The sequence below is a fragment of the Mastigoproctus giganteus genome, chromosome 1, assembly GCF_048544385.1.
Source record: "Mastigoproctus giganteus isolate SK-2022 chromosome 1, ASM4854438v1, whole genome shotgun sequence".
Classification (NCBI taxonomy): domain Eukaryota; kingdom Metazoa; phylum Arthropoda; class Arachnida; order Uropygi; family Thelyphonidae; genus Mastigoproctus; species Mastigoproctus giganteus.
In genome coordinates, this window is record NC_143575.1 from 228,192,609 (window position 1) to 228,218,814 (window position 26,206).

Below are 26,206 nucleotides of genomic sequence, written 5' to 3' on the forward strand. Positions count from 1 at the left end.
ATGTTCCAGCAAATGTGAGATGCAACATTTGGTTTCAACATCACGGAGCACCTGCCCATTATGGAAGGTGGGTTTGTGACCATTTGAACAGGCGTTTTTTGGGCGTCGATGGATTGGCCTTGGTGGACCCGTTGCCTGGCCCCCATGTTCACCTGATTTATCGAGCCTTGATTTCTTTCTGTGGGGGAGCCTCAAATCTATTGTGTATGAATCGCTTGTGGAGAGACGGAAATGGATCTCGTGGCAAGACTCGTCTGCGCTACTGCTACTGTTAAAGAAACTCCAGGTGTGTTCGACCGTATCCGCCAATCCATGCTGTGTTGGTTTCACACATGAATCGCGTCTCAAGGTGGAACCTTCGAGCATCTGTTGTAACATCATGAAATGCATCCATCTCTTACTCCATTGTTAATATTATGTTAAATAAATTTTTGCCACTAATTACTGTCTTGTGTCATTTCTGCTTCTTGTGCCTCTGCTACTACTTTCCCGTGACGTTTCTGGATATGGGTTCCTATGCTACTCACATTCCTTTAGATCAGGGGTGGGCAACTTTTTTCGTCAGCGGGCCGAATGAAATTTTCGTATCATGATGCGGGCCGAACGAAATTTTCGCATCATGATGCGGGCCGGAATAGATTGAACGATTTAATAAAAAAAATCAGAACCTAAAAAATGTTATATTACTTGAATTACCAAATTATTAATGTATTTTTAAAAAAAATATCTGAATGTCCAATTATCATTGAAAATGTGGCATTCGGCATCAATTTTTCTTTTTTTTTTTTCATTGGCTCATTTTATGGGCTATAAATTATATTAAATTAAAAATTATAATAATTAGAAAAGGCATAAAACATAAAATATCTCGCACCAATATTATTTTTTTCAATAAGAAGTCAAATACAAAGGAACTTCGTTCGATCGATGCTATAATAATAATTAGGAAATAACTCTTTGATGCTGCGTAGAATCACTTGGTTACTGTTGTACTGGCCGCAATTCCCGACTGAACCGAATTAAGCCGAACATTTACGGCGAGTGTAGTCAGGTATGGATTTTCTATATTTATGCATTTACCGAGGGGGCCGGATTCAACATCATCGCGGGCTGGATGTGGCCCGCGGGCCGGCTGTTGCCCACCCCTGCTTTAGACGTTATCTACCTCCCCTAAATGTTTGTACCAATATTTTTGAGACACCCTGTATAATATATGAATAGCCTATATAGCAACTTAGCAAGATAGCAAACAGAAATCTTACAGTTGAATTGAACTGTGAACAAGGTCAGAGAGTGGTTTAGCTACAGGACTGTGCACAATGAAGTACAGAAGGGCCTCACTGTTCAGAGATCTGAGCAAGAGGAAGAATCCCAATAGCATTAAGCTTGCTCAACCCATTCAAGGCCTTATAGGTGTCTAGTCTAGTCTCCAGACACTGCAATTTGCACAACTTAAGCCTTTCTTTGTAATAGCAACCCTTTGTTCCAATCACTAATCTTGTTGTCCTTCTTTGTACTCATTCCAGCAGCTCTACATCCTTCCTAAAATGAGGCCTCCAGATCTCTATACAATACTCAAGGTGTGGCCTGACCACTACCTTATACAATGGGATAATCATCTCCTCATCCCTAAAAAAATTCCTGTATATCATTCACAAGACACCATGCGCTACTCTTGTAGACTGTCTGCACTGCTTAGAAAACTTAATATCTGACTGCACAATTACCTCAAGGTCCTTTTCATTCTCTACCACCCAGAGTGTAGTACCACACAGTTGATACGTTACTCTGGAGTTACTGCTACCCATATTCAGTACTTTACATTTTTAATGTTAAACTTCAGTTGCCACCTCTCAACCCATCTGCTTTTCTAGATCCTGTTGCAGTAGCGTACTGCCAGTGTCATTAACAACCTTGCCAACCTTCGTATTGTCTGCAAACTTGGACATTAAGTCTGATATACCATCATCAATATCATTAATAAATACAGAAAACAACAATGGACCCAGCACTTAAACCTGGGGGACTCAACTTATAACATTTGTCCAGGAAGAGAAGTGTCGACTGATTACAACTCTCTGTCTTCTCCCATACAACCATCCCTTTATCTATAGCAGCAACTTTCCCTTAATGCTACACTGCTCCAATTTGTACAGCAGTTTTACATGTGCAATGGTATCAAAAGTCTTCCCAAGATGTATATGATATCAAAATTATTCTTTGCATTCAGTTCCTTTGTGACCCTTAACAAGGACTATCATGCACCATTAGGAGATGTTTACATAAGTAAAGAACTCTTTGCTATTTTTCTTTGTAACAAAGTTTAATTCTTTGAATGCTTCCCATTTAGAATATGCTGTTGGTAGGTAATATCATCAGTATAGAATTTAAAAACTGTCTCAGTCTTCCCAAGATGTATATGATATCAAAATTATTCTTTGCATTCAGTTCCTTTGTGACCCTTAACAAGGACTATCATGCACCATTAGGAGATGTTTACATAAGTAAAGAACTCTTTGCTGTTTTTCTTTGTAACAAAGTTTAATTCTTTGAATGCTTCCCATTTAGAATATGCTGTTGGTAGGTAATATCATCAGTATAGAATTTAAAAACTGTCTCAGAATTTAAATTATAAAATTTATAGAATATAGTATAGAATTTAAAAACTAGTCACCTTTACAAAAAACCTTCCCTTTACCCCTGATGGCAATTACTGCTTTGAGTAAATCCCACATCAGCACACTGTGATCACTGCCCCCCCCCCCCAGTGGTTCCTTTTATCTGCAGATTCTTAATGCATGAAGATTCACTACTGATAATCAGATCAAGAGTATTACTCCCTCTGGTTGTCTCCTGAACATGCTGCTGTAGAAAACAATCATCCAATAAATCCACAAAAGCGTTGCTGGTGTGTGAGTGACCAACCTACAAAGTCCAGTCAATATCTGGGAAATTTAAATCCCCATTATAAGACAATTTGATTTACTGGTCCACTTTATTTCTCTGTGCAGTTGTTCATTATACTCATCAGCATCATTAGGCCTATAACACTTCTACTCTCAATTTTGCTTTCCCAGTGCTTATGTCACACCAAACTGACTCAACACTGCACTCTCCACTCATGTCAACTGGCTGCACTTCATTAGATTTTATGTGATTATCACTAGTGATTTTATAACTAATGGCATAACCCTTTCCCCATTCCTATCCGTTCTGTACACATTGTACCCCCAAATTCCCATTCTACATTCTTTATATCTGTGTGATACCACGTCTGATATCCCAACAACACCTCAAATTCATCAAATTTATTTACTAAACTTCCAGCATTGGTGTACACGCACGTATACACACACCTGTTCTTATTCTTATCTACCTTAACACAGCCCGTGTATTCACTTGTTCTGCGATGACTCCCAGCAGTCTATGAAATCCTCCGCACCTTGTTTTCCAGGCTGCTATTTATTACCAAGGTTTTTCAAGTTCATAAAATTGTTAAAAGTGCAAAAATTCAAACTAACACATGTGTATGTATCACTGTGTGTTGCCAATTTCACTATCTGTTTCTGAAAAAATGATTGAAAATGTAAAATGTTTTCATGAATAATCACTGAATGAATGTGTGATTTGTTTTAGAGTCTGTTGTCATTTTCAATTCACACATGATTAAATGTCCACTTCAGCTGAAGGTGTCTGCATTCAACATGCTCAGTTTATGATAGTGCAGAGTCTGGGAGATCAACAGTATTATTGAAGAAAAAAACTTAATGAGATTTCGGCAAGTGTATTAATGAGTCCCTGCAAATCAGTTGAGACGTTATCTCAGTAGACTGGTGTCATGCATACCACCACAAATAATTACCACCTGTCTCTAAGCATACAAAGCAGCAGTTGTCTGACTCAAGGAATCAGACAACAGATAATGAGGATGCTTTAAACATTACTTTTTTTTTTGTATGATGAAATGTGGTTTCATTTATCTGACTTTGTTAATAGCAAAAATACTCACATATGGTCAGCAGAAAATCTACATGCAGATATGGATTTTCTTCTTGATCTAAAAATTGGTGTGCCATGCCATGTAAACAGATAATTGGTTCCATGTATATATATATATATATTTTATTTTTTTATTTTTTTTTTTGAGAGGCAATAAATGCAGAAATCTACTCAGATTCCATTCTTCAGCCCTTTGTTGGACAGCTGAAATTAGCAGTGCATATTTCCAACAAGGTGATAACCCTGCATACTGCTAATGTCCCCACGTTACTCCTCCAGGACATGTTTGGAGACAAACTCATTTCAAAGAACATTTGAACTCTGGATACCAATGCCTCTGGACATTTTCCCCTATGTGGAGCAATTAAAACCACTGTTTACAAAGATAATCCAAAAGTTTCAAGAACTGGAGGAAGTCATAATCAAGTCTGCCTTGGTAATAGTAATAGCCATAGAGTGCAAGGAAGCCACAGGGGTTTTCTGCAATGGTGGGAAAGAGGGGGAAAAAAAAAAAAAACCCAAGTAGATAAGAAAACAAATTATTTGCTTTCCTCCTCACAAAGGTCACTATCCAGTTGACCACTGAATTTAGTAAAACTGTCAGTCTCAACTACCTGTGAAGGCAAGCTGTTCCAGCAATCAACGACTCATTGGCTAAAAGAAAACTTCCTACTTCCTAAACCTCTTCCCCTGCATTTATAACAAGTGAAAATACTACCTTTGTTAATTTTACTAACCCCTCTCTCAGAGCTTATAATCAGGTCACCTCTGAGGTGCTTGGTCGCCAAGCTCTATAGTCCACATAATTGGTCTTTCCTTGTATAGTCCCCCTTTTGCCGATCTGGTCATGTGAATTGCCCATTTTTGGACCCTTTCAAGAAGTTTGACGTCTTTTTTCAGATGAAGTCCCCATACCTGAATACAATATTCTAAATGGTCTCCCAATTGCCTTATACAGTGGGACTATGACCTCCATATCTCTACAGGATAGTGTTCAATAAAATCACTGACAGGACACTACGGGCTTTACCGGCTGCCTGTTTCCACTGATCAGAAAACTTTGTATCTGTCCATATTGTAACTCCTAGATCCCTTTCTTCCTCTACTGTTTTTAATTCAACAACAACAAGTGTATAATTTATTTTTGGGTTGCTATTCCTCAAGTGTAAGACATTGCATTTTGTTGCATTAAAACATAGCTTCCACTTTTCTGGACATTACTGCAGTCTTTTTAAGTCATCTTGAAGGACTGCTGCTTGGTACTGATTATTGACTACTCTACCAATCTTTACTTTGTCTGCAAATTTTGACATCAAGCCTTCTATCCCATTGTCAATGTCGTTTATGAAAATCAGAAAGAACAATAATCCAAGAACTGATCCTTAGGGGATCCCATGTCTGACTTTACACCAATCTGAAGAATATCCATTAATCATAAACCTCTGCCTTCTTCCTACAGCCACTCAGCAATCCGTCTTAAAATTTTTCCAGCTTATACAATAACCTCTCATTAGGGTCTGAGTGAAAAGCCTTGTTAAAATCCAAATAAACTATGTTGAAATTGTTCCCTACATTCAGTTCGTGAGTAACAGTGTCAAAATAGCTTACTAAGTTAGTTAAACATGATTTTCCCTTAACATAACTATGTGTGTATCCTTCAGAATGCCATATGTATTTAAATATCCCTGGATTGCAATCTTAATCATTGCTGCTATTCATAATTCAAAGACTGACCCATGTCTTTGCAAATATATAAAGGCACATGGATGCCTGTTTGCAAGCATACGTTAACCATTTTGAACCTTTTAGTAAAGGTTCAAAATGGTCTGTACAATAAATATTTTTCTGATGTGTTACAATTTAAAGATGAATAACCTTTTACAAGGGTGTGTGTCATTTATAGAGGTACACATTGACTTCACGGACACCCTGTATTAAATTATCTATTTTTAAGTTTCACATTAATCTCCTTTCTCTATTCTAATAGTTAAAGATGAAACATACCTTTCCACAATGCAGTTGCTGATAATACTGTATCCAGCTGGCAGAGCATATTCTTCATGAGACAGGATTTTGTTCTTAAAAAAAAAAAAATTAAAAAAAAAAAAAAAAAAAAATTAAGGAAATGTATACAACAGAAACTTAACTTGAGCATAGTTATTCTGTCTACTTCAAACTAGTAGCATATTCACAACACCCTAATATAACAACAAATTTTAAAAAAATGAGAGAGAGAGGTTACAGTCAAAATGGTGTTGACTGAGAATGTTGTGGTGAGGTTTTCCCATTCATGGAAGGCTGATGCTGGACAGGCATACAAGTGATCATGAGCTGAATAGAAGTGCCCAACAACATAAAAAAATGAAAATTCACTATATACTTGGTGAGCGTACCTTGTCTCTTCTGCCAGCTACATACTGTTCATAAATAACTGGTCATGGTCCATATAAACTATGCAAAGAATTAACCCCCCCTCTGCAATATAAAAGAAATCTTGGTTTTCTTTAATGTTTTTGGCCTGCATTGCATGTATAAGGATGTAAAGCCAGATGACTAACATAAAAGAAAAATTTATTTAATAAAAAATAATTACAGAAGTAATGAAATCCCACACACTTCAGTAATAAAACCATTAACCAAATAAATATATGGACCTCCTAGGGGTCTGGGTAAATCAGTTCTGCTATTCGAAATATACTGAGCTTTATACAGGATGACATTCTTAACCCTTCTCCCATCCCTCCCTCCCACACACACACACACACACACACACACACACACACACACACACACACACACACACACACACACACACACACACACACACACACACAGAGGATGACATTCTCAATCCGCCCCCACCACAGTAAAACTTGTCATCCATGACACAGATGACATACTCAGAGTTTCTAACAAATAAGCAATAGACAAATTTTTGATAAATTGAATAACATTCATCAAAGACTCAAACAGAATAATAGCATAAACTTTTTGAATCTTAAAATTTTCAAATACAAGTATTAATTTCAAAGTGAATTACATTCTTGTATTTATAGAAAAAACATCAACATGGGTCAGTTCTTGTCATTTCCATTCCCGTCATCCATACATTGTAAAAAAATCTGTTTTATTTACTCAAATACACATAATGCAATAATACTGTCATCAAAACAATGACTTCAAAACAGAATTAGAATATCTAACAAAAACATTCCTAAGGAGGAAATATCCATATAGCCTCATACAAAGAACTATACATGATGTAAAAAACAGACTTGAAATTCAGCCTACAACAAATAAACAGCTTACCACAAACTGTACTGACATATCCTTAATTTTTTAATTGTACAAGTCATTACTTTTATCAATAGTTACAAAAATACCCAAAAATATGGGTATTTTTGTAACTATTTTTATAAATAGTTACAAAATATGATATTATATGTTAAAAATATGACATTGCAGATATAAATAATAGTGTATTTTATACCCTGTCAACAAGACTGCAGTGCATGTTACACTGGAAGTACCACAGTAAGATAAGACATGTCACTGACAGTTACAGCTGACAGTTACAGGCTCCACAAAAACGATAAGTGTTTGCCTTTTATTTACATGATTGTTGTTTTATATTGTACTTAATACGTAGTCATATAGTTATAGTTACGCTGGTTATTTTTTATTTTAATTTAGATAAAGAGTTTTTGTGGATTTTACTTACGATAGGTAAAACGGTTATTTTTGTTCGATTTTTGTAGCCATTGTTTTTGTATATAGGGAATTCAAATTTTTTAATTGAGGTAGCTCTAACGCATAATTATATAGTAATACGCTTCACTGTTTCTATTCAAATACTACTGACATTTAATTTATTGATTTTATTAATTTAAACTACCATGCCCCGAACTAGAGCAGCAAAGCAACGGGCACAAAGTGGCAGGAGTGTTGTGACTCGGGGGAGAACTGAGGGGGGCGATTCTCCAACGCGTCACAGCCTAAAAAAATGTGCAACTTGTGAAATGTTTGCCGAACTCTCTGGAACGGAACATGATATTGCCATGGGGGATGTCTTTGTGTGTGCGCGATGTAAGGAGCGTAAGGAAATCAGGCGACAACTCAGCGTTGTTATGGGCCTATATGAGAGTTTGAAGGACAGGGTGGATGCCCTCGAAGGAAATAAATTGAGGGGCCCATCAAGCTCTCAGCTGCCCACGTCAACGCCAGAGCTTGCACTTGGTCATCGCGCAACACAGCGGCAAACCCCAAGGCAGAATGCGCTGGTCCCACAGGAACTATTAGTTGTTGGTGACTCTATTGTCAGGGAAACGGGGAACATGCTATGTAAAAAGGATAGGTGGAACAGGACCAGGGTATGTCTGCCAGGGGCAAAGGTTGATGACGTTGTAGAGCGGATATCATCTTTCAAGGGCACAAAAGGTGATATAGTTGTACACGTTGGCACTAATGATATTAAGAGTAGGAGACCGGCAAAATTACTCAACAAGTACAGGTCACTGTTGAAAAAAAGCCGAGAATTACGGTTGAATTTGAAAGTATCTGCAATTCTGCCCAGACACGATAGGAGGGAGTATATGATGAGAGCCTTGTCGATCAATTCGGCCCTGGAAAGATTGTGCAAGGCTCAAGGGGTAGAATTTTTTTCAGCCTGGACTGTACTTGTTAACAGGAGAGATTGCTTCTACAGGGATGGGATACACTTAAATAGAAAGGGTGCAAGAATATTTGCTGATGCTATCGAGGCAGTGTTAGGTGGGTCGGAAAACTGCTAGCTTGGGGGGATACAAAGACTAATAGTTTAACAGTAACCGCAGGCAGAGGTGAAGGTGATTCTTGCACAACTTCTATTAGAATAAGAAGCGACCTGGAGCGAGGGGTGTTGGGGGTTTCAGGGACGGATGGCAGTCATCCTGGAATAGTTGGGTATATGGGATGTGTTAGGGTAACAAGGAATAGGCATAGGAGCATGTATGCTTGCATGTATACCAATGCTAGAAGTATAGTAAATAAATTTGATGAATTTGAAGTGTTGGTCAAGACATCAAAGGCGGATATTGTTGGGATAGCAGAGACGTGGTGTCACAAAGATATAAGGAATGCAGAACTGGAATTTGGGGAGTACAATGTGTACAGAAAGGATAGACAGGACAGAAAGGGAGGAGGTGTTATGCTGTTAATTAAGAAAAACATAAAATCAAAAGAAGTGCATCCAGTTGATATAGATGGACAGTGCACTGTTGAGTCAGTTTGGTGTGACATAAGCACTGCAAAAGCAAAAATAAGAGTAGGAGTGTGTTATAGGCCTAATGACTCGAATGAGTACAATGAACAATTGTACAGAGAAATAGAGTGGGCCAGTAAATCAGAATGTCTTATAATGGGGGATTTTAACTTCCCAGATATTGACTGGAACTTGTGGGTTGGTCACTCACACACTAGTCAGACTTTTGTGGATTTATTGGATGATTGTTTTCTGCAGCAGCATGTTCGAGAGGCAACCAGAGAAAGTAATACTCTTGATCTGGTTATCAGCAGTGATCATTCGTGTATTAAGAATTTGCAGATAAAGGAACCACTAGGTGGCAGTGATCACAGTGTGCTGAAGTGGGATTTACTCAAAGAGGTAACTACCGTCAGGGGTAAAGGAAAGGGTTTTTGCTTCCGTAAAGGGGAGTACAGTGGTCTCAGACAGTTTTTAAATTCTGTACAGTGGGATCAACTGACGATGTTACAAACAGTAAATTCTAAGTGGGAAGCATTCAAGGAATTAATCGTGGAAGCTACTAGACTTTTCATACCGATGAAGAAATATTGTTCAAGGTTTAGGCCTAAATGGTTATCAAATGAACTAATGAGACTCGTGACAGAGAAGAAAAATGCATGGGATGCATATAAATTATCAGGCGACGCAGAAGCCTGTAGCAGATATAAGCTAGTCTGTAATCAGGTCACAAAGGAGGTTCGGCAGGCAAAGGCGGATTACGAGAAATCTTTGGCAAAAGATGCTAAGAAAAACAGCAAGGATTTCTTTACTTATATAAACTCTAAAAGGAAGGGGCTGAATATGATTGGTCCACTTGACATCGATGGTTCGACTGTTGATGATCCTGCTCAGATAGCAAACAAACTGAATGAGTATTTTGCATCTACATTCACACGTGAGGAATCATTACAGTTTGAAAATGGAAGAAGGTTATCAAATTGTAGCAGTGTGCTTAATGATTTTGTAATAACTGAGAGCAAAGTGGAGGAGAAATTGTTGAAGTTAAACATAAGAAAGGCACCTGGGGCAGATGGGATCTATCCAGTTATATTAAAGGAGGCGGCAAAGCAACTAAGCAAACCCTTAGCCATAATTATGAGAGCATCCTTGGATTCAGGGGAGGTTCCCACGGACTGGAGATGTGCAAATGTATCCCCAATTCACAAAGGAGGTTCGAAGGGTGACACGAATAATTACAGACCAGTTAGTTTAACTTCTGTTCCGGGTAAAATAATGGAGTCACTGGTTAAAGATGCATTGCAGGATCATCTAGACAAGACTGCAGCAATAATTCAGACACAGCATGGGTTTGTTAAGGGAAAGTCTTGTCTGACAAATTTGATTGGTTATTATGATGTGGTCACAAAGGAACTGGATGCAAAAAATAATTTTGATATCATATACTTGGATTTCAGGAAAGCTTTTGACACTGTTGCGCATGGAAGACTACTGTACAAATTGGAGCAGAATGGTATTAAGGGTAAGTTGCTACAATGGATAAAAGGATGGTTAAGTGGGAGAAGACAGAGGGTGGTAATCAATGGGTGCTGCTCTTCGTGGACTAATGTTATTAGTGGAGTCCCACAGGGTTCGGTGTTGGGTCCACTGTTGTTTTGTATATTTATCAATGATATTGATGAAGGTATATCAGGCTTAATGTCGAAGTTTGCAGATGACACGAAGGTTGGCAGGGTTGTTAATGACAGTAATGGCAGTGTGCTACTGCAACAGGATCTAGATAATTTGGGCAGATGGGCTAAGAAGTGGCAACTGAAGTTTAACCTTGACAAATGCAAAGTACTGCATATGGGTAGAAGTAACCCCAGAGAAACGTACCAACTGTGTGGTACTACACTTAAGGTGGTAGAAAATGAAAAAGACCTGGGAGTAATTGTGCAGTCAGATATGAAGTTTTCTGAGCAATGTAGACAGGCTGCTAGGGCAGGTCATGGGGTTTTGTCAATGATATATAGGAATTTTGCTAGCAGGGAAAAGGAGGTGATTGTCCCTCTGTATAAGGCAATGGTCAGGCCACGCCTTGGGTACTGCGTACAGGTCTGGAGGCCTCATTTTAGGAAGGATGTAGATTTGCTTGAGCGTGTACAGAGAAGAGCAACAAGATTGGTGAGGGGGATGACGGGATCCTCTTACCAAGAGAGGCTTAAGTTCTGCAAATTGCAGTGGCTGGAGACTAGGCACCTGCGCGGTGATCTGATTGAGGTCTATAAGGCCTTGAATGGGTTGAGCACGCTGAATTCTGATGGGATCCTCCCACTTGTTCAGAATACGAACCTATGGGGACATAAGTTCAAATTAAGAAAGGATAGATGTAGAATAGATGTGCGGAAATTTGCCTTTAGCCAGCGGGTGGTTAATTGCTGGAACAAACTTCCATCTGTCGTTGTGGAAGTTGATAGGTTAAATAAATTTAAGGAGGAACTGGACAGGCAATTGGAGGGTATGGTGTGATTTTTTTTTTTTTTTTTTTTTGGCTGATGCTGCATAAGCTCCTACACTTGCTTTCTTGCATCAAGTGCCACTACTACTACTACTACTACTACTACTGAACACCAGAGCATGTTAACATAAAGTAAGTTTAAAAACGTCATGTTATACCACCAAACTCACTACCCATATTCACTCTTTGAACCTCGACCCCAAATTTAGCTATGGAGGAGCTTGAAGCCAGGATTTTTGATGGGTCAGTTCTCTAGTGGGGTGGAGCTATGTCTCTCAAGTACCACCATGGTGTTTCAAACCACAATGTACAAGCAGGTTCACGGCATAGCAATGGGTTCCCCTATTAGTGCTATCATAGCAAATTTAGCTATGGAGGAGCTCGAAGCCAGGTTTGATGAGTCAGTTCTCCCCATGCACGCATGGAAATGATGCGTCGACGATACGTTTACAATTATTTTGAGGGGGGGGAGAGTTGTTGTTGTTGTTATTTGGTTTTTAGGAGCATTAGCAACTAAGGCCATATTGCTCCGGGGATATGTGGTGGTCATTCCCTGACCTTTCCGCATCCTCCGTATTTGGTGGTCACAGATTCGAATCCCGGTCTAATCAAGAAGCGTGTGGTAAGCACTGCTGCTCCTGCCCACCTGGCTACGGAGGCACCAAGGGGAGAGAGAGGATGAGGTGCTTGGTTCTCTTAATAGCTTCTCCCCCATTTATTCTGTTTACGTCAGAGGTGGAAGTAGAGGGTACCCTCCCTTTCCTTGATGTGTTGGTACATAGAGAAGGCCCTAGGGTGAAAACCAGTGTATATAGGAAACCCATGTGCCGGGGCCAATATACACATTACAATATGGCACGAACCAACCGCCATAAGAACAGTGCTATCAGGGCATTGTTGGATAGGGCTGGGTACCATTGCAGCACCTCCGAAGATAGAAAAGAAGAAATTAAACGTGTCACAGTGGATCTCAGAATATGCGGCTACCCCTAGAGGATCATAGATAAATATATACGAGAAATGGAGCACGGACGAAGAGAACCATTTACACCAGTTGCCACCGCATACATTCCCTACTATCTGGGCCAAACTGAACGTATAGCTTGGGTATTGCGCGATTGCCAGACACGCTGCATGCAGCTGCCAGGAAGGAGGTTGCACACAGTTGTGTCACAGATCAAGGACCCCATACCAAAGGAATGTACAAGTGGGGTCGTATATGAGATAACGTGCCCGGATTGTGGGGGAATCTTATGTTGGTGAAACGAAATGTTGGTTTAAAGATCGTCTGGGGGAGCATATGAATGCAATAAAGACCATGGATTATGGGAAGTTTGCTGTGGCAGAATATTTTTGGGAGGAGCACCATCAAATCTCCCAAAGCTGTTATTGTCAACCGGGCACACAGATTTTGGGACCACAACTGGCTCGAGAATTTGCAGATTTGCTCCTCTGAGAGCAATACCATTAATAGAGACAGGGGAATCCGCATTCATCCCCTCTTCGAGGCGATGGTTCTTGGGCGGGATGAGTAGTTCCACCTGGCACACTCCCAAGCCATTTCCAGTTCCAGTGCACATGGGGAGAATGCTGCCCATGCTCCTGTAGAAACACGTGCTGAGAACCATGAGCCTGCTGATATTTAAGGATGTGTCGTACGACAAACCTCACTGTTGAAAAAGGAGGCGGATGCCCCTGAAAGCTAAGGTGTTTTAGCACTTTTATTATCCTGTGTTTTATCTACATTGTTTTATTGTAATTTATTCATTGCAGTTTAAAATTTCATATTTTATTGTACAGACAGTTGCCTTTTTATCAGTTTTATCTGGTGGAATTATAACATTATATTTATTTCATTTATTTACATCATTATTATTTTAATATAACACAACACTATTTATATATTTTTAATAATGGTTGTTATAGGAGTGTGCACTTATTAGGAATATTACATAAAATTTTCAAAGTTTTTTCATCAGAGAAAACAGAGAAATTATTAGGAACTTACACAAGAATCCTTGTAATATGCATTTAATTGAAGTAAATAATATGATTGTAAACAGTGCTACAACCTATCAAATGAATATAGCATATAAGTTGTATGACACTTTTGGGCATACACCTTATGATTATAGAAATAATTTTTTTGTAAACAAAAAAATTTGTTGTAAAATTTTTGTAAACAAAACAAATTAAATATTTTTGTACACAAAAAAATATTTTTGCTTACATTTAGCTGTGCCGTTTCCCTTTGCTAAATAATAACAGGAAAAGAAAAAAAAATATATATTTTTTAAATTATTCTATTACAATCAAACCTAAATGTTACTGATGCAATTTTAGGTTTGATAGTAATAGAAGATCAACTGTTTCCTTTTCACTTTTGTATATTTGCACTGATTTAAAAAGTTAAATAGTATAATCTATGAAACATCTTAATAATACTACACACAATAAAAAAGGAAAGCAAAAAATTATTAGGAACTTACATGTTTAATGCAGTTCAAAACCCACAAATAAGAGACACAAGGAGCAGCTGCTGCAAGACACTGTATATACTTAATGGTACGGAGATGAGTATCAGACACCAAAAATACTTTATCTTCTGAAATATTCTTTACAAAACAAATTAAAAAGGAACTGTTTATGGATATATCTATAGAGATGAATATAAATAATAATTAACAGTAAAATTCTTTGATCTGACCAATATTCAAATCTTTTTTTTTTTTAAATATGGAAATATATTCCAAAGAATGTTCAATTATCATTATTGTAATTAGATCAATCATTTTTGCACTATAATGGCCCAAACTGTAAACTACATATCTAATCGTGTCTTATTCTGTAATTTTATCTTATTTTATTTTATCTGTAGAGCCCCATTTGTGGATAACCATGCATACTATATATGACTTTGTGTGTATGGCTAATAAATAATTTATATATACAAGTATATTATGGCCAAAAGTAATTGGACATCCCTTTCATGAATATTGCATGTTGTGCTAGAACTTCCCTAACCCTTCTATTGGAATGAGCAGCAGCCTGGAAAATAAGATGCCGGGGATTTCAGAGACTGCTGGGGGTCATTGTGGTACAAGGAAACACATGGGTTGTGTTAGGGTAGCTAAGAATAGGAACAGGTGCATGTATACTTGTGAGTACACCAATGCAAGGAGTTTGGTAAATAAATTCCATGAATTTGAGGTGTTGGTCAAAACATCAAAGGCAGATATTGTTGGGATATCAGAGATGTGGTGTCACACAGATATAAGGAACGCAGAACTGGAATTTGGGGAGTATAATGTGTATAGGAATGATAGAGGGGATAGGAAGGTAGGAGGGGTTATGCTATTAATTAAGAAACACATGAAATCCAAGGAAGTGCAGCCAGTCAGCATCGCTGGACAGTGCAGTGTTGAGTCAGTTTGGTGTGACATTAGAACTGAGAAATCAAAATTGAGAGTAGGAGTGTGTTATAGGCCACATGACTCTGATGAGTGTAATAAAAAATTGTACAGGAAAATAAGAGTGGGCTAGTAAATCAGAGACTTATAATGGGGGATTTTAATTTCCCAAATATTGACTGGAATTTGTGGGTTGGTCACTAACACTAGCAAGGCTTTTATGGATTTACTGGATGATTGTTTTCTACATCGGCATGTTCGGGAGGCAACTAGAGTGAGTAATACTCTTGACCTGATTATCAGTAGTGATTCTTCATGCATTAAGAATATGCAGCTAAAAGAACCACTAGGTGGCAGTGATTACAGTGTGCTGAAGTGGGATTTACTCAAAGAGGTAACTACAATCAGGGGTAAAAGAAAGGGTTTTTGCTTTCGTAAAGGTGACTACGGTGGTCTGAGATAGTATTTAAATTCTAAGGTGGGACCAACTGATCATGTTACCAACAGCAAATTCAAATTGGGAAGCATTCAAAGAATTTATCTTGGAAGCTACTAGGCTTTACAACCAACTAAGAAATATTGTTCAAGGTTTAGGCCTAAATGGATGTCAGATGAACTAATGAGACATGTGGTAGAGAAGAAAAATGCAGGGGATACACATAAATTAATGTGTGACCTGGAAGCCTATGATAGATATAAGCTGGTCTATAACCAAGGAGATTAGGCAGGCAAAGGCAGATTATGAGAAATCCTTGGCCAAGGATGCAAAGAAAACAACAAAGAGTTCTTTACCTATGAAAACACTAGAAAGAAAGGGATGAATCATATTGGTCCACTGGATATTGATGGTTCAACTGTTGATGATCCTGCTCAGTTGACTAACAAACTAAATGAGTATTTTGCATCTACATTCACCCATGAGGAGTTATTCAGGAAGGGGAATGCCAGAGGTGAGTTAAACTCTGGCAGTGAGCTGGATGATTTGTAATAACTGAGAGGAAAGTGGAGGAGAAATTGTTGAAGATAAACATAAAAAAGGCACCCGGGGTGGATGGGATCTATCCAGTTATATTAAAGAAAGCAGCAAAGGAAGTAAGCAAATCCTTGGCCATAATTATGAGAGCTTCTTTGGACTCAAGGGTGGTACCCATGGACTACTAACTACTACCATGGTGTACTAACTAGCGGCAGGCTGGCCGCTAGTTACACCAGACCCAACCTATTGGTAACTCTCCAGGAGGCTTCCGGATCAGCCAGTGTATAATCTTGCTACCTCTACTCTGCCAGATAGTGACTGGAGGGAGTCCGAGTAGTGTGTATGCGGGGGGGGGGGGGATGTTGTTATTTGTTTGTTTGTTATTTGGTTTTTAGGAGCATTAGCAACTAAGGCCATATTGCTCCGGGATATGCGGTGGTCATTCCGTGGCCTTTCCGCATCCTCCATATTTGGTGGTGACGGGCTCGAACCCCGGTCTAATCAAGAAGAGTGTGCTATGCACCGCTGCTCCTTCCCACCTGGTTACGGAGGTGCCTGGGAGGGGGGGGATGTCAAGGCCACATTATGTTAAGGATCTGGGTATATTCTTACCCAATGTATGCCATATCCAAAAATTTCATTACTTCATACAGCATGCCCCACCCACTTTTTCTGACTATTGAATACACTATGAATTGTCAAACTAACACAGTAAGCATATCTGCAAAAAGATCTAAACCTCCCAAACACTTCCTAATTCATTTCACAAATACACGTAGTCTCAATTCTAATCTCAACGATGTCCATTTCCACTTGCAGTCTGCCAAACCCCATGTATTTTTTCTGACAGAATCTCAGTTATCGGTTGACTACTGCTCATCTCAGTTGCCCAAACTATTCACTATACGATTCCTTTCACCTCAAAGGTGGTACTTGTGCATATGTCCTTTCCTATATTCCCTGTCAAAGACTTGGTAATTTGGAATCTCCTCTGGCTTAAAATCTCTCTACTTCATTGTGTCAAATTCATCTGTTGAGGTAGAGAACCTTTCTCCCAACTCCACTCACTTGGAGCTCTTTGACTTCCTCTCTTTGCAACTTGACTTTCTCCAGTCCAACTTTCCTAACAGTGAGGTAATTTTCCTTGGTGATTTTAATGTTCACAATTCCAGCTGGCTTCCGTTTTCTAGTCACACCGACACAGCTGGTCGAGATTCTGAGGCTTTTGCAATTATTAATGACCTTGCACAGATTGTTCATTTACCTACAAGAATACATGACAATCCTAATCATACAGCCAATACGCTTGATCTTTTTCTCACAAACAACCCTTCTAAGTACACGGTCTAAGTGAGAGGTCCTTTAGGCACCTCAGATCACAACTGGTGATTGTCTCTTCTCCAATGGATCTTTTATCTCATGGCTATTCCCAACCTTGTATTGTTTGGCATTACAAGAATGCAAAACGGGATGATCTGCGAGATTTCTTTTCTTCTTTTCCTTGGTCAGTGAAACTATTCTTGCAGGAATAGAATCCTTTATCCCACACTGCACTTTAAAATCTCGTCCTTTATCTAAACCTTGATTTTCCAATAAATGTGCTAAGGCTGTTCAAGAGAAGAAGATTGCATATCGTAATTGGCTTGTTTCTAATTCTTCAGTTTAATTTTCTGCCTACACCAAAGCTCGCAATAATTGTAAAGCAGTTATTAATCAGTCCAAACTAGAGTTTGAACAGGATAAGAGTCGAAAACTTGCTTCTTGCCCTAATGGTAGCCGAGCATTCTGGTCTCTTGCCAAAGCTATTGGCCGCAACTTTTGCCCATCTCTGATCCCACCTCTGTCCAAACCAGATGGTTCTGTTGTCACTTCAGCCAAGGATAAAGTTGACCTGCTAGCATCCCATTTTTATTCTAACTCATGTATTAATGATCTTGGTAAAACACCTCCCACCATACTCCATTCACTGCTGGCGCCTCCGTAGCCAGGTGGGAAGGAGGAGCAGTGCGTAGCACACGCTTCTTGATTAGACTGGGGTTCGAGGCCGTCACCGCCAAATACAAAGGATGTGGAAAGGTCAGGGAATGACCACTGCATATCCCGGAGCAATATGGCCTTAACTGCTAATGCTCCTAAAAACCAAATAACAAACAAACAAATAAACCATTCACTGCCTCCTGTGGTCTTCCGTTAAAAGGATGTCAGAAGGATTTTGACGAATCTTGATGCTAAGAAAGCTCCAGGTCCTGATGGTATTTCTCCACTTGTTCTCAAAACCTGTGCTCCTGAACTTACTCCTATTCTTTGCCGCCTTCTTTCACTTTCTTATTCCAAAGGTGTTTTTCCTTCTGCTTGGAAATTTGCTCATATCCAGCCAGTTCCTAAAAGGGTGACAAATCCCTCCCATTCAGTTATCGTCCCATTGCAATTACTTCTACTCTTTCTAAAGTAATGGAGAAATCAATTAACCGCCAACTCGTAAACTACCTAGAAACCTTCAATCTGATCAACAATTGCAGTATGGATTCCATCAGTGTCGATCCACTGGTGATATTCTGGCTTATGTTACCAATTTATGGACTAATTCAATGGAAAGGTTCAGTGAAACACAAGTAGTTGCTCTTGACATCTTAAAGGCTTGCGATCATGTTTGGCATAAAGGTCTTCTAAACAAGCTTCCATCTTATGGTTTGACAATGTTTTTGTAATTGGTTATCCAGTTTTCTCTCTGATTGCTCACTGAGGGTGATGGTTGGCTCTCTGTCTTCTAACTTCTTCAGTAATGCTGGTGTCCCCAAAGGTTCAGTTCTCTCCCCCACTCTTTTCCTCTTGTATATTAATGACCTTCTTTCATTGACTGAAAATCCTATCCATAGTTTTGCAGATGATAGCACATTGCATTCCACTTTCCATTTTGAGAAACCTTGTCCTGCTCAATCAGCTTCAACTTCTCGAAAATCTGCTACCAATTCCTTAAATGCTGATCTCTAGGTAGTTCTCCAGTGGGGCAAAGAGAACTTAGTTGATTTCAATCCTTCTAAAACTCAGTCTTGTCTTATATCTCACAAAAAGGATTCTTCTGCTCACATGCTTATCTTTGGTGACACTCCGATTTCTGGGCAAAATAATATAACTCTTTTGGGGATTACCCCGACTTCTAATTTCTCTTGGCACAAGCACAAGCACATTACAAATATTGCTTCCTCTCATCTAAAAAATTTGTTTTTCTCTTTCGCTCTCAGCGTTACTTTTCTTTCAAACAGCTGTTCACTTTTACAAATCGCAAATCCCCCCCCCCCACCATGGAATATTGTTCTGACATCTGGGGTGGTTCCTCCCCCCAGAATCTCTCTCAGGCTTCTTGATGCCATTCAGAAGACTGCAGTTAGGTTAATTAATGATTCATCTCTATTCCACTCGCTGTATCATAGACGTACTGTTTCTACTGCATGCCTCTTCTACTGATATTTCCATGGGCACTGTTCTTCTGAATTGGCTTCTATAATTTCCACTCTCTCTTTCAAAACAGTCCGAAGACGTGCCTCCACCAGCCAACATCCATTTACTCTCCAACTTAAAACTCACAGAACCAACTTTTCATCTTCCTCGTTTATTCATTCAACTGCCGATTTCTGGAACAAGTTTCCTTCTTACGTATTTCTTGAAAATTATAGTCTACAGAAGTTCAAGTCCAATGTCAAGAAATATCTTCTGTCATTTTCTGTCTCCTGAAAATTACAGTCTACAGAAGTTCAAGTCGAATGTCAACAAATATCTTCTGTCATCTTCTCAACCTCCATCCTAAGCACGGTACTAAGTACTATAGGTTCTAATACCTCTCATGTTTCGGGTTTACATAAAAAAAAAAATATATATATATATATATAGCAACAAAACATAAATATCTGAAATGAATGTTTCTTTCCACTCTTCTACTGAGCATGAAATTTCAGTTACATTTTCAATTGTGCTAATGACATTAGTGCTTGTCCCTTCAACTAATTTTGCAATTTATGTGTTTTCCAAAAAAGTCAGTTCTTTGAGATCACCATAGCCATAAGGAAATACTGCTTTCCTAATTCATGAATTACTGTCATCAAACTTCTTTTTTCGAATCAAATTCATCCCTATGCCATTTCATTTTGTTTGTTTCCTGCCTGATTTCTCTGTCAGAATTGGAACTTATTTCAACATATTGAAGTTCCTTATTGCTGGCAATCTCTATTTCATCGGAAAAAAACATTTTTCAGAATCTTCAACATCAGATGCACAATTTTCAAAGACTTCTGATGCTGTCACGTAACAGTAGTAGTAGTAGTAGTGGCATGTGATGCAAGAAAGCAAGTGTATGAGCTTATGCAGCATCAGACAACAAAAAAAAAAAAAAATCACAACATTCTCTCCAAATGCCTGTCCAGTTCCTCCTTAAGTTTATTTAATCTATCAACTTCCATAATGACAGATGGAAGTTTGTTCCAGAAATTAACCACCTGCTGGCTAAAGGCAAATTTCCGCACATCTATTCTACATCTGTCTTTTCTTAATTTGAATTTATGCCCCTTAGGTTCGTAATCTGAACAAGTGGAAGGATCCCATCAGAATTCAGCATGCTCAACCCATTCAAGGCCTTATACACCTCAATCAGATCACCGCATAGGTGCCTAGTCTCCAGCCGCTGCAATTTGCAGAACTTAAGCCTTTCTTGGTAAGAAGATCCCTTCATTCCCCTCACCAATCTTGTTGCCCTTCTCTGTACACGCTCGAGCAAATCTACATCCTTCCTAAAATGAGGCCTCCAGACCTGTACGCAGTACTCAAGGCCTCCAGACCTGTACCAGTACTCAAGGCGTTTTTTTTTAGCAGGAATAAAACTGTAACCTGCATCACTAATCATTTGTACATTGCTCTATAGCAGAGGTTCCCAACCTTTTTAAACCCACGTACGTCAACCACATTGGTATCTTATGACATACCAATGTGTTAGTTAATGAGTACATAAGTCTCTTTTGAAAAGTCACATTTACGTAAGCAAAACAGAGCTAATCTACTAAAAACAGAAAAACATATTTATTAATTAAGAAAACGGAATTTATAAATGAAGTTTTTATATTTTCATACAACATGTGGTATAAACATTTTCCTCTTTACTTGAATTTTTCTCATTATTTCTTGAAACTATCAAATTTACTACATATTAAATTAAGTGCTAATAGTAATGCAGTTAAAAAAGGAATTAAGTTAATAACAAGATTGATACACAATTGAAAATTATTTAAACACATTCATTCAGCACAGTTATAATTTTTATTAAAACTATATAATTTTAATAAACATCAGCCATAAATTGTCTTAATGACATTTTTTTTTTTTATAACTTTCAAAATGTCAATTTATATACAATCCACAATTACAGAAGGAAATACATCTATTTTAAATAATAAATTTTCCAAATGAAGGCAAATATTGAAATTCAAAAGCCAGCAATATAATACAACCAAATAAGAAAAGAGGATAAGAAAATCAAGATAAGAAAACACACCGGGTTCCAAAGCAAATAATTCTAAATTCCATCATTTATACTGAAAAAAAAAAAAAAAAAAAAAAAATATTGTTTGCTACTATATCTAATGCAATGACTGAATCTGTTTCACTCTTCCAGCGAATTAATATACGGATTGATTATGTTTCAGTCAAGGATTTGATTGCAGCCATTGCTGAAAATCCAGCCTTACACAAGTAAATCAAATTAAATAGTATTAAAACTTCCAATACCTGCTCAGAAAGTAGGAGATATTCTTGGCAAACTGAATGCATAAAATAATTTTGACATTATATATTAAGATTTCAGGAAGGCTTTTTATACTATTAAACATAAAAGACTGCTGTAGAAACTGGAGCAACATGGCATTAAGGGCAAGTTACAGCTATAGATAAAGGGATGGTTAAGTGCAAGAAGACAAGAATGGCTATCAACAGGCACTGCTATTCATGGACTAATGTTATTAGTGGAGTTTCCCAGTTTCGGTTCTGGGTCTGTTGTTGTTTTAAATATTTATCAACAAAAATCGATGAAGGAATACCAGGCTTAATGTCTATAAGTTTCGATGGGCTGAGAAATGGCAGTTGAAGTCTAACATTGACGAATGAAAGGTACTGCATACAGGTAGCAGTAACCCCAGAGTAACTTATCAACTGTGTGGTACTACACTCAGGGTAGGGGAAAATGACACAGACCTAATAATTGTGCAGTCAGGCATGAAATTCTCTGAGGATTGCAGACATGCTGCCAAGACAGTTCATGGAGTTTTGTCAATGATATACAGAAATTCGTTATCAAGGATAAGGAGGTGATTATCCCTTTGATAAGGCCATGTTAGGCCACATCTTGAGTACTGTATACAGGTCTGGAGGCCTCAGTTTAAGAAGGATGTACATCTGCTGGAATGGGTGCAGAGAACGGCAATCAAACTGGTGAAGGAAACAAAAGTGTACTCTTACCTAGAAAGAGCATACATTCTAGATAAGTGCACACATTCTGAAAATTGCAGCATCTCGAGACCAGGTCCCTGAGGGGAGATCTGATTAAGATGTTTAAAGCCTTGAATGGATTGAGTAAGCTGAATGTTAATGCAATTCTTCCACTTGCTAAGACTACACACACATGAGTGAGCATAAATTCAAGTTGAGGAAGGATGGTTATGGGATAGATGTGTGGAAGTTTGCCTTCAGCCATTAGCATTAGTAGAGGCATATGATGTAAGAAAGCAAGCTTATGCAGCATCAGCCAAAAAAAAAAAAAACCCGCTCCCATTTCACCTCTCCATTCATTCCAAATACCTGTCCAGGTCAACCTTAAATTTATTTAGGCTATCAACTTCCACGACAAAGGATGAAGTCTGTTCCATCAACCAACTACCCGCTGGCTAACGGCAAACTTCCGTACATTTATCCTACATCTGTCTTTCCTCAATTTGAATTTATGCCCTCTCAGGTGATTATTCTGAGCAAGAGGAAGAATCCCATCAGCATTAAACATCTCAATCAGATCACATCGCAGAATTAAGGGAAGATTCTGAAAATGTATTTATGTTTTTTATATCAGTGAAAGGGAAACACATTTCACAATAATAACGTAAAATTCCAGCTATCGGTATTATCACAAATGCAATTACATCGAGTTTACTACCAGTTTATTACAGATTCCACTATCAGGAACTCAACTGGAAACTGTTTTTATTGTTTTATGGTAGTAACCCCCAAAAATGTGCTTTAGTAAAATGTGAGCTAGTGAGGTAGAGTTGTCTATGTCTTTACAGTGTTGTTTATTCAGTTGCTACATGTGCACAGCTTTGTTTATGTGTATCCAGCGTGCCTCCTCATTTTGTAATTGTGCTTTATTCCCTAAAAATGAGTAAAATACTTAAAAGGTGTGAAAAGGAAGCGTCCTGGTGAAGACACTACAGACAGAGGGAAAAAGAAAAGCAATATTGATAAACAGAGGTGGACTGGATCAAAAATTCTTACCTGGGAAAATTTGTAGTGACCTCATACTAGCGTTTATGGCCAAAACCACACTGGCCTCCGACCCACCGTGGTTTCCCTGGTAAGGCTTACGGCCAGTCCGCCTCTGTCGATAGAGAAAAAACATGAAATTGTGAAATTCTTTAAGCAAAATGAAAGACCACGCGATATTGCAAGTGCTACAGGCCTAAATGAGGCAACACCGAGAATTACAAAGAATGCAGAGAAAATAAAAACGACTTTTATAGCAGGAACAAATCAGAGTGTAATTAAAATCCATTAGATTAAGACACAAAGAATTGGAAGAGATGGAACGACTGTCATCTGTTTGGATAGAAAATCAAACAAAAAACAAGTGTGCTTACGATAGAAGCAAAAGCATTGGCAATATTTTATTACGTTGTAGTGGTAATAAAATACTTACGTATTTTCTTACGATAATTTATTGTAGTAGTAGTGGCACTTGATGCAAGAAAGCAAGTGTAGGAGCTTATGCAGCATCAGCCAAAAAAAAAAAAAAAAAAAAAATCACACCATACCCTCCAAATGCCTGTCCAGTTCCTCCTTAAATTTATTTAACCTATCAACTTCCACAACGACAGATGGAAGTTTGTTCCAGCAATTAACCACCCGCTGGCTAAAGGCAAATTTCCGCACATCTATTCTACATCTATCCTTTCTTAATTTGAATTTATGTCCCCGTAGGTTCGTATTCTGAACAAGTGGGAGGATCCCATCAGAATTCAGCGTGCTCAACCCATTCAAGGCCTTATAGACCTCAATCAGATCACCGCGCGGGTGCCTAGTCTCCAGCCACTGCAATTTGCAGAACTTAAGCCTCTCTTGGTAAGAGGATCCCTTCATTCCCCTCACCAATCGTGTTGCTCTTCTCTGTACACGCTCAAGCAAATCTACATCCTTCCTAAAATGAGGCCTCCAGACCTGTACGCAGTACTCAAGGCGTGGCCTGACCATTGCCTTATACAGAGGGACAATCACCTCCTTTTCCCTGCTAGCAAAATTCCTATATATCATTGACAAAACCCCATGACCTGCCCTAGCAGCCTGTCTACATTGCTCAGAAAACTTCATATCTGACTGCACAATTACTCCCAGGTCTTTTTCATTTTCTACCACCTTAAGTGTAGTACCACACAGTTGGTACGTTTCTCTGGGGTTACTTCTACCCATATGCAGTACTTTGCATTTGTCAAGGTTAAACTTCAGTTGCCACTTCTTAGCCCATCTGCCCAAATTATCTAGATCCTGTTGCAGTAGCACACTGCCATTACTGTCATTAACAACCCTGCCAACCTTCGTGTCATCTGCAAACTTCGACATTAAGCCTGATATACCTTCATCAATATCATTGATAAATATACAAAAACAACAGTGGACCCAACACCGAACCCTGTGGGACTCCACTAATAACATTAGTCCACGAAGAGCAGCACCCATTGATTACCACCCTCTGTCTTCTCCCACTTAACCATCCTTTTATCCATTGTAGCAACTTACCCTTAATACCATTCTGCTCCAATTTGTACAGTAGTCTTCCATGCGCAACAGTGTCAAAAGCTTTCCTGAAATCCAAGTATATGATATCAAAATTATTTTTTGCATCCAGTTCCTTTGTGACCACATCATAATAACCAATCAAATTTGTCAGACAAGACTTTCCCTTAACAAACCCATGCTGTGTCTGAATTATTGCTGCAGTCTTGTCTAGATGATCCTGCAATGCATCTTTAACCAGTGACTCCATTATTTTACCCGGAACAGAAGTTAAACTAACTGGTCTGTAATTACTCGTGTCACCCTTCGAACCTCCTTTGTGAATTGGGGATACATTTGCACATCTCCAGTCCGTGGGAACCTCCCCTGAATCCAAGGATGCTCTCATAATTATGGCTAAGGGCTTGCTTAGTTGCTTTGCCGCCTCCTTTAATATAACTGGATAGATCCCATCCACCCCAGGTGCCTTTCTTATGTTTAACTTAAACAATTTCTCCTCCACTTTGCTCTCAGTTATTACAAAATCATTAAGCACACTGCTACAATTTGATAACCTTCTTCCATTTTCAAATTGTAATAATTCCTCACGTGTGAATGTAGATGCAAAATACTCATTCAGTTTGTTTGCTATCTGAGCAGGATCATCAACAGTCGAACCATCGATGTCAAGTGGCCCAATCATATTCATCCCCTTTCTTTTAGAGTTTATATAAGTAAAGAAATCCTTGCTGTTTTTCTTAGCATCTTTTGCCAAAGATTTCTCGTAATCCGCCTTTGCCTGCCGAACCTCCTTTGTGACCTGATTACAGACTAGCTTATATCTGCTACAGGCTTCTGCGTCGCCTGATAATTTATATGCATCCCATGCATTTTTCTTCTCTGTCACAAGTCTCATTAGTTCATTTGACAACCATTTAGGCCTAAAAATTCCACGATTAATTCCTTGAATGCTTCCCACTTAGAATTTACTGTTTGTAACATCGTCAGTTGATCCCACTGTACAGAATTTAAAAACTGTCTGGTAATGTTTGATAATGTTTGTGTTT

At 38.6% G+C, this 26,206-nt stretch overlaps 1 protein-coding gene across 1 annotated transcript in view; it reads right to left on the reverse strand.

The window, feature by feature from the left end:
• The window catches only part of LOC150091573 (TP53-binding protein 1-like), a 257,313-nt gene that overhangs the window by 15,800 nt on the left and 215,307 nt on the right, over nt 1-26,206 (reverse strand). The window contains exons 11-12 of the mRNA XM_090368987.1: nt 14,228-14,353; nt 6,004-6,077 (exon numbers count right to left, since the gene is read on the reverse strand). Of these exons, the coding sequence (XP_090225113.1) occupies nt 6,004-6,077; nt 14,228-14,353 (200 nt within the window). The remainder of the gene's footprint in view (nt 1-6,003; nt 6,078-14,227; nt 14,354-26,206) is intronic.